The sequence below is a fragment of the Hoplias malabaricus genome, chromosome 5, assembly GCF_029633855.1.
Source record: "Hoplias malabaricus isolate fHopMal1 chromosome 5, fHopMal1.hap1, whole genome shotgun sequence".
In the NCBI taxonomy this organism is placed as follows: domain Eukaryota; kingdom Metazoa; phylum Chordata; class Actinopteri; order Characiformes; family Erythrinidae; genus Hoplias; species Hoplias malabaricus.
This window is the reverse complement of record NC_089804.1, coordinates 45,778,546-45,787,997: the sequence shown is the minus strand read 5'-3', so window position 1 is coordinate 45,787,997 and position 9,452 is coordinate 45,778,546. Positions and strand designations below refer to the sequence as shown.

The 9,452-nt window shown below is 37.2% G+C and overlaps 1 protein-coding gene across 1 annotated transcript; it reads right to left on the bottom strand.

Moving 5' to 3' along the window:
* Positions 1-52: 52 nt before the first annotated feature.
* prim1 (DNA primase subunit 1) lies at positions 53-7,657 on the bottom strand. The gene is made up of 13 exons (XM_066672919.1): positions 7,312-7,657; positions 5,933-6,090; positions 5,717-5,823; positions 5,446-5,519; positions 5,091-5,227; positions 2,391-2,449; positions 1,721-1,830; positions 1,447-1,538; positions 1,202-1,337; positions 1,038-1,107; positions 751-857; positions 507-605; positions 53-409 (listed from the first exon to the last, which is right to left on the bottom strand). The coding sequence occupies exons 1-13, from the start codon at positions 7,418-7,420 to the stop codon at positions 390-392; spliced, it is 1,278 nt and encodes a 425-aa protein (XP_066529016.1). The 5' UTR covers positions 7,421-7,657; the 3' UTR covers positions 53-389.
* Positions 7,658-9,452: the final 1,795 nt, after the last annotated feature.

Here is a 9,452-nt window from a genome sequence, read left to right as displayed (position 1 = left end):
CAGCATTTCCCAAATGATTTTATTAACTGCTAAAAAAAGACATTTTGTAAATATACAGTACATTTCTCCACATATAAACAAGCAAGTATAACAATTTACAAATCTTATAAGATTCAAGAAACAAGCAACGAAACTCGTTTGTGCCAATTTCTCTGCTTATTCCATCTGTGATGGAAACTACAAGTTAAATCTTAAGTCCAGTCATTGCTAAACTGGGTCAGGTGAAGTGTGTATTCAGGTTTTAAAAGAGGAAAAATTATGGAGTTGATAGTCATCGTCCTTATAATAACATCGTCCTTTATTCCTCTTCTGCTGAAGAGAATAATCCAGTATTGTATGACATTTTGTAAAGTGATGATCCTCAAGTGTTTTAAGCCACCAGTGACAGGTTAAAACTCTTTCTGGAGATCTGCAGAAAACGAAAACAGGTTTTTAATCAGTTCATAAAGTATAAGACCTTTCCAAGTTCTTCAGTCTATAGAGTTCAAAATTGATACTGATCTTACCACTTTTCTTCAGCATCTCTCCTTTCCTGGAGCGAGACATCGCATCCAAAAACTGATCAAACAGCTTTATATACTTGGCCAGGCTAGTTCGCTTGTAGTCTATGGAGGGAAAGTACTAGGTCAACCGAGGAATAGAGACTGGATTTATGCAGAAACTCAGTATAACACATACTATACATACATCTGCATATAATGAAGCCTGGAATATTTGATTGATTATTAAATATAAAAGAGATACAGTCACCTCTTATTTTACGGCGCTCAGCAGCTTCTGTTTCATTCTCTTTATCCTTTGTATCGTCATCCTCTTCTTCAACAGCCTTGGCCTTGTCCAACTCTTCACATATAAGGCTGTATATTGAGAAAGAGTGTTTGTTTCTATAATGATATGTGGGCCTGTGTCCCTTTGTTTTGATTTAGAACCCCTGTTTTTAATTTATATTTTTAACCTAAACAGACAATGTATTCTGGAAATGATTAAAGAACTAACATTATTTAAAAAGGAAAACAAAGACAATAAACCACACCCACCTTATAGTGGGCACTTCAAAAGGATCAAATTTGTCCAAGTTCTTCAGGTCAATTGGTACAGAAATCCGACCTGGTGACACATTTAAAAGGACATTTAACAGATGAGTAGATAAACATGTGCAGTATGTACGGTACCATGTACTTAAGTTATTTATTTTACTCACCAGTTTTAGGATGGACGCTGAAAGGGCTCTTCAGTAAATGGTTCACTCCTTTACTGACATTGACGTCCAGGCGTGGGTAACAGTACTGCAGCATGATCTCCTTTTCCAAGTGCTGGCTACCCTTCTTACTGTTTGTCTGTTCCATAAAAACCAAACAATTGTGACTGATGCATCATCTTTGCAAATCACATTATGAAATTAGAAACATGCGCATGTTAGGTAAAAATTATGAACCATAATTGTACCTTTTTATGATTCACCATACTCTTCAGGATCTCCCAGCGCTTCATTGGATTCTTCTCATTCTGGTAACTGAGCTGCAGTTCCTTTCTGATATGTACATCCAGAGTTAAAGAAATAGCACCAAACCAACCTGTTTTATTTCCAATATGCTCTTCTTCATATAATCACACCTCTGACAAAAGTTTTAGATTTACTTTTTCTATTTTATATTAACATAGTAGTATTTTATCATTTGAACAATGTTAAACAAAGATTTTGATTTTGAAAAAAGGATATCTTCAGGAAGAAGGCTGAGCACTTTTTCCACACTCTCCTTGTTGCCCAGTAGGTCCTGCTCAACAAGGGCGTACTGAGAGAAGTAGCGCTCCACCACAGTGAGAGACTGACTGTGAAACACAGTAATACTTGAGAGCTGAGATCATTTTTTTAAAAGCTAATGAGTGTCTAATGAATGACATTTTCCAGTTCACATGCCTACTACAAATAAACACCCTCAGTGTTTATCAGAGTATTTCTTGAATATCATAGAGATATCATCAGAAGAGACATTTTTGCTAGCTGAGTTTGTGTAATTTGACTAATTATTAAATGCTTTGTGTCAAAAGCTACATGATATGATCTTGCCTGACCCATTTACACTGAGGGGTCAGCTCCAGAAGAGAATTGGTTTGATTTTGATTAACTTTCATTATAGGAATTAGAGCCTTTGAATGGTCATGTGATTTTTGAAAGCTTAGTGTCTAACGGTTTGCAACCCATTAAGTTCTGTAGCCCACGTTACTATGTATACAAAGTATCTGGAAATGAAAATATACTGAAGCAGAAAGAATCAAACAAGCTAACAATATTAAAATGTAAACAAAGTTCAAATTAAAAACAGCTGATGTGATGATTTGTGCCAAATGCACAATGCTATATTAAATGAATGGCTGTGTGTTTATTTTACCTGATGAATGGATGAATAGGGTCTGATAGCACAACTTTCTTCACTGTCTCCTCACCACCCTAAACACATGGAACAAGGCTCATTTGACTTAACACTGAATAATGGGTTAGAGGACGTATGGGCTTCAGCCAACTAACCATTTATTTAACTTACAATTTAGAAAAAACTAAACATTACTAATTAAGTGAAAAATACAGCTGGTTTATGAGACGTGGACAATGATAGTCCTATACTACAATATTCATTTGAATGGAAACTCATTTCAGGACACTGTGGTACAGACAGGATTGTCTGGGAATGCAGTTTAGAATTTAAAGGGCAACACCAGCTGCCTTTTAACCACGCCTCTTTTCTTCACGCTCCTTTGGGTTCTGGGGGAACGGCTGCTGTCCGTCATGATGTAATTGTGGATATTATAGCAGTGCTGTAATAAACTTTATACTTGTTTAGTGTTACGCTGTGCTGGGTATGTTTTCTCTCTCTCTGTGAAATTCTAGGTTCTGCAGTCTGTTCCAGTCCGTGTGCTTGTTCATCCGTCTAGAGTTCGTTCCAGATTCCAGTTCATGTATTTGGTCAGTGTCCTGAGTCCGATCCACAATCAAGTGCATGTGTTCTGTCTGTCACCGTTTCCTCTCTCTCGGCGGGAATCATAAATACCTCTGTGTACTGCTTGTCAGCCATGTTTTTGTGCTCTGTAATTTCGTTGTGTATATTGAATACTGTGTTTGCGCTTGGTTTTGACTTTGTGACATTCTTACTTCAACTACAAGTTTGTTTTTGCCCCTTTTGGTTACTGACGTTAAATCTGTCATTTGTATTAAGTATTTGTATAAGTATTTTAAACACTGTATATATTTCACCAGAGTGAGGTGGCTGCCGTTTGTTTTGGGAGTGGATTTTGTATATAAATAGGAAGTGAGGTATGACATTGTCTTTTGTTTCCTTTTGTTTTCACTTGTGTAAGTTTGAGTTGTCTGTGTGTCAGTTAGGAGGGGTGTTTGTTTGTTTTTGTCGGCATTAGGCCATCCGAATGTTCACTGGTGGTTGTGATGTTGTAAATATCACATCTACAATATATATTCTATTCATTTTCCATTCTGTGTTTCTGTTTGTGTTCTTTTCGTCCACATTCTCATCTCTGTTATAGTTATTAATTTCCCATACATTAACCCTAGCACACACCTCATTCTGTTACGGCTCAACCCTAGACTGGGTCGTAACAGTAACATACAGCTGTAACTACACATTAAAATTGAATATAAGATTTTTAATGTGCAACAGTGGTCGTTTAGTTCCGCCTCATCACCACTTTAGGCACATTTTAAATGGAAGAATTCCACTGGTTACAACGTAAAACTGTAAACCTGTAAATGTCATTGGAATTGTAAAAATGCAGTTTTTGTTCCTGGCCCCAAAAATTATACATTTCTTGACCACTGGTGTTTTCTTGTGGTGATGGATTCAGATTTATTCATTTGAAAAGGCGTTCTGCTCTCCTTGGGCAACCACAATCAGCTCATTGTTCGGGACTTTGTGTTTGTCTGTGTGAGCGAAAGCCTGCCATTTGTGTTTCTCTGAAGTTTCACACTTTATTTAGTCCTGCCCCAAGTACTCTGTCATCGTGTGTTGCTCTTGAATGATATCAAAGCTGACACTAAGAACCTTCCTTTGCAATGCGAAAAATCAATATATGCATCTTTTTGGTTATTCTAGGTCCATGAAACATTAATCAGTTCAATTTCCTGATCGTTTGAGGCTAAATACAAATATAGGAAACTGGTTTTAAAACTTTACTTTACTTTTACTTCATTATTACAATTTTCAATATTTCTGTTCCTCAAAATCAGAATTTCATGGAAAAAAAGACACTATTTCATTTTCTCATTTGCCCCTTTACTGCATTTTGTAATGAAACTGATAGAGCGGGGGAGGCCAACCTGCTGTACCTCTCTGCACATTAACCACACAGGGAATAATGTCTTTGTACTCACAAAGCAGCACTTTCAGCAGTTACATAATACACAAACAATTTGATTTTACATTTTAATATCTGGAACATTGTGCATTTCATTCAGGTTATGGGGTTTGCGCTCTGGTTTAAGGGTTATAACAATTATTTTTCGACCAATACGAATATTAAAACTCAGTAAATAACGTCTAATTAAAGTATAGAGCCCAGTTTTTCTGTGCTTTTCCACAAGAAACACTGCTGTAGATGTACCCAGAGGAGCCTACATGGCATGACTGCTTTTTCTTGAAGTACAGATGGTTTGACTGCATCATTCCACGGTCGAGTGAATGATGACCCTGCTGCTCCGTGTCTCTCTGTAAAATGTCGGCCCTTAACAAGTATGAAGACATTATCTGCTGTTTAGCAGAAAATCAGCTGTTTATATATGTTTATGGCTTACATTCAGAAAGCCCCCTGTGATGGTACAGTCCTACCACTTTCATTACAAGAAGCAGTAAAAGGGAAATGAGAAAATAGGATAAAGGTTTTTCCCCATTTTATGAAATTCCGATTTTGCGGAGCAGAAATTAAAAGTTAGAAATTTGGAAAAACAAAGGAAATCCCATTTCTTTTCTTACGATCCCAAATTTAAATATAAAACGGAATAATGAAGATATGAGCCCAGTTTTCATATCTGTATTTAACCTCAAACGAAAAATTTTCCATTAAGCTGGTAAAATTAATTTCACCTTAATTAAACTGAGGTATTCCGCCACAGCTGAACGAGCGGTCACCGACAGCTTCCTTGCAGCTTCATCACACACCCAGCAATGCACACCTCTCCTTCCTGAGTACACCCAGAGGAGGTGCTGAAAGCCAAAGTCCTCTGGTCCACAAAAACAAATAAGCAATGCATAAGTTTTTATACGAAGTGGCATTCAACAGACAAACTACTCCATTCCCAGTTCTGCTTTCCTGACTGTTTTGTGACAATTTAAAGTGTAACATAGTGCAATACTATAGCCTTTAATGTAGCATAACATAAACACAGACTAAGATGGTACCCAGAAATACCAAGACTATTTAAAAAGGAAATATTCTTACCTTTCAGTGCCCGATCTAGAATTCGAATTGCAATTGTCATCAGAGTCCAGCACTTAGAGCAAATATCAGCAGCACTGAAAATAATATAATGAAAATAATTAAAGCTTACATCTGAAACCATCACTGCAAAGGGAAACACATTTTATCATGTGTACACTTCTGCAATTAAAACATGAAGATTTGTCTCTATTTCCCTTCAGAGTAATGATTAGAGTTAGTTAAGATTTTATTTATGAGAGTGACAATAATGTAAAAATTATTACAAAAGTACCTGCAACAGCTTCTGACATCATCATAATCAGTCATATCAATATCAAACACCAGTTCCTTCTCCAGGGCCTGGAATGTACCCGACTTCACTGTGTTGTGTTGACTCGGCTGTCAGTTGTAGAAACAGATACATATTTAAAATACAGACCTTTTGCATCTCCATTTGCTGACAGATACATAACATGTCAGTAGTGCATGTCTTCGTAGGACTGATTACCCTGTGACTGTAGACTGCTCCAATGTCAATCTTGTATGGATTCATTTTCTGCATTTCCTTCTCCAGTTCGTTCTGTGTGCTAAAAGACTGATATCGAACATAGATGTCATCTTTGAGGGTGAAAGAGAACTCACGGTTCTGGAAGTAGTTTTTGGTCACTGGTGAAAACAGCATGTAGAAATAGCTGGTTAGTTAGGGAATAAATTTAATTAATGCGGGTGAATGACAACCTGAAGCCATCTGGCAGCTCTAATCTGTTGATCTTTCAGCAGTTTTGATGGCTGACCCATAGATGCAAAGTAAGTGTGCATCAACGTTGCCAGTTTGGATGGTTTCTGCTGATTCTGCTTTAATTTTTATGAACTCTAGGATGCTCCAATATTAAATTTAACATCATAAAAATGACCAGTTTATGATATGTTTACAGAAAATATGTCTATAAAGTATAAGCTGTGCATGTACATACACACTATTATACACATTGTATAATGACAAAGCAGTTTTAATTAACAGAATTTAACACCCTTAGTCTTTGATTCCCACAAAAAAGGAAATACACATAAAACATTGACAGTCAACAAATAAAATACATAATGAATGTAATACTGTGGAAGACTAAAGTGGAAAGTCTATAGTACTGTTCAGCATCAGTATTTCAAAATGTTCATAATATTTAACTAGTGTGTGATGAATTTTGGTGTGTAGCTTAATGTTGAATATTGGCACGTTTGTACCATCTTCCTGTTCTAGACGTCGTTTTCCGGTTCTTGTTGTATATTTTCGGTAGAATGGGGTTTTCTATTTAGGACTAAACTAGTGCTGTGTCGATGGTCTGCTGTGTCCGTTATGAACATTCACAGGCGCGCGCTCATTAACGGACAGGTGAGGTGGTCGTAGAGAGCCGTTTGTACAAGTTTGGTTGAAGTTATGGACTTCTGAAGTCTTCCTCACTGACTAAAGAGATACGAAGGAGCACCTGTTTTAGTGTTTGAATGTTGTTTTTAATCGAGGTGTGCGGTTAGTTCACGGTGCAAATGGAGCAGATGATGAAGGTAGGACAATGGTAAGTCTGTTGATCTGGTAAATACATTATCGTTTATAATATTGTTTCCAGAAACTGAAGCTGGGGAGATCGCTCTGTTTTATCTGTTTTTTAATAGTAATGGCTCAAGATATATTCAGCAGTTGATAGTTGAAAAAGCGTAGCTGCCGCTTGAAAATTACAGGCAAATGAGAGGGCCTCTTTCTGTTTACTAAATTTTATATACTTGCAATGTCACGTATTATTTCCAAGAAATATTTCCTTCTTCAAACTCCTTCCATACACACAACCGAAAGCAGTTCCCTCACCGTTTGTGACCATTAGTAATCTCACTCACCGCCCCCGTAGTTGAGCCACCGGTAATACTGAGAAAAGGGGAACAGTCTCCGGTAATACAGCGGCAGCAGGTCTGGTAAACTGGCTTGGTCATAGTCCGAGGTCGGCATTATTCACTCTTTTAAAAACACACTGTGGATCCAGTACAAACTCAGTAGCCGCATCTGAGACCAGCGCGGGAAATCTGGGGGAAATGACGAACCAGGGCACCAACTCAAATGGCTCCCTACTCCCTTCGTAGTTCACTGTGTAGTACCGGGAATAACGACTTCTACAGAAAAAATAGTTCATTGTACGTTCAATATAAAGCCAGTTATTTTCGACCACTATCTTAACGACTGTCCCAGTAACATGTATTTTATACAAGTCATCGTCTAATTATATAAGAACTGCACTATGTAGGGGGTAGGGAAACAGGAGGCAATTTGAGATTGAATGCATTGGTGTCTCGTCTGTTTCACGCTTTGCGATTTTCCTTATTTTGTGCTTTGCTGCCACCTAAAGGCGTGGGTGATATATAGGAGACGATCATTCGCATGTAAAGATTTGGGCACTCTGTAAAATAGTAAAACAACAAACCAAAAACACATAAACGAAGCCATAATTTGTGCACAGACCATATTCTAAGCTGCATAGGTTTCCCTTTATGTTATCTACAGCAAAGAAAAAGTAAAGGCCAAAACACTGTTCATATATATTCAGTCAAATGTTAATGAAACCTGTGAATCATTTAAGTTTGCACAAACCTTTGTAGCCTATGTGACTTTAGATTTAATGGTGTTTCATTGCCGTATTTTTTAAAGTAATACCATATTTAAAAAAGCAAAAATTTAGCATTATAAATATTTTTATATGCCTGGAAAACGTTTTTTTTAAATAAAGGTTTGATGTTGTATAGAAATATTGATACATTTTTAGAATGTTCTTTTATTAATTTGTCCACAAATTCCAAACGAGGAAACCACTTTATAATTGTTTTTCAATCTGAATAGTGATAATCTGCACACATCAGTGGAACCTGCATTTTACCAAAACATGCTGCTATTATATTATATGCGCCTGTAATAATAATAATAATAATAAGATCTGTATTATAACCACTAGAGGTCATAGTTTTCCCAATTAACATTCCCTCTTGTCCCATTTTGTGGCCTTTTCTGCTGCCTGCCTGCAGTGCAGTGCCTGTGAACACTAGAGTAGCATCAGTGATGGGGATGTTTGTGATTCTCTCAGAGTGAGTCTTACTCTTTCTCTCTCTCTCTCTCTCTCTCTCTCTCTCTCTCTCTCTCTCTCTCTCTCTCTCTCTCTCTCCACCCCCCTCCCCCTCCCCTCTGTGTGTGTGTGTGTGTGTGTGTGTGTGTGGAAGGAGATGAGTCATACCTTTCCATGGGGATCATATACTGCCTGCTTCTCTGTTACACAACAAACACAGCCTCCATCCTTCTGGTCTAAACTGATGAGGAGGTCTGCATCCTAAATCTGCCAAGGCATAAAAGCAACATCAAAGGATCTAACATCTTTTTTTTCTTCTCTAATTCAGTATTGTTGTGAAACATAATAATATGAGTGCCTAATATCCAATCTTAGGCTAATTCCATGTAGTACAGTGAACATAAAACTTCCACATAATTTATTTTTCCCTTTCCCCTATTTAATTAAATGTGTGACAAGCTAAGTGTGTCTAACAGAATAGGCAGTTAGTGGACACAGATTTAAAAAATCCAGCAGCACTGATTCACCATCCAGAACATACCGGCTCTGTAGTGATCCTGAGGGGGTCTTGATCATTAAAAAAAAAACACAGTGAAAAGGAGGTAATAAAGTATGCAAAGCAAGAAATAGACTACAGTCTGTAATTGCAGAACAACAAAGTGCTCCTGTGTGGTCAGTGGAGCTGAAAGGGTGGATAGTGATTGTAGAAACAAGGAGGTGGTCATAATGCTGTGGCTGATTACTGTAGATTCTTGTATTATTATATTGTAATAATACTGTATAATAGCCCGTTAGTCCTTAGACCAGAAGTAGGCTGTAGCCCTGTGTTCATTTTAGGAACAGTGTGACATGCTCTGTACACATTGCTATATATACTATACATGTTTCATTATTTAAATAGATGTTTAAAACTCTATTATTCATCACTGT

Coding starts and splice junctions, on each gene's coding strand:
- prim1 (XM_066672919.1), bottom strand. CDS start 7,420: ATGCCGACCTCGGACTATGACCAAGCCAGTTTACCAGACCTGCTGCCG. Junction 6,091..7,311: donor GTGGCTCAACTACGGGGGCG/GTGAGTGAGATT, acceptor TGTTTTCACCAG/TGACCAAAAACTACTTCCAG. Junction 5,520..5,716: donor GATGTCAGAAGCTGTTGCAG/GTACTTTTGTAA, acceptor TATTATTTTCAG/TGCTGCTGATATTTGCTCTA.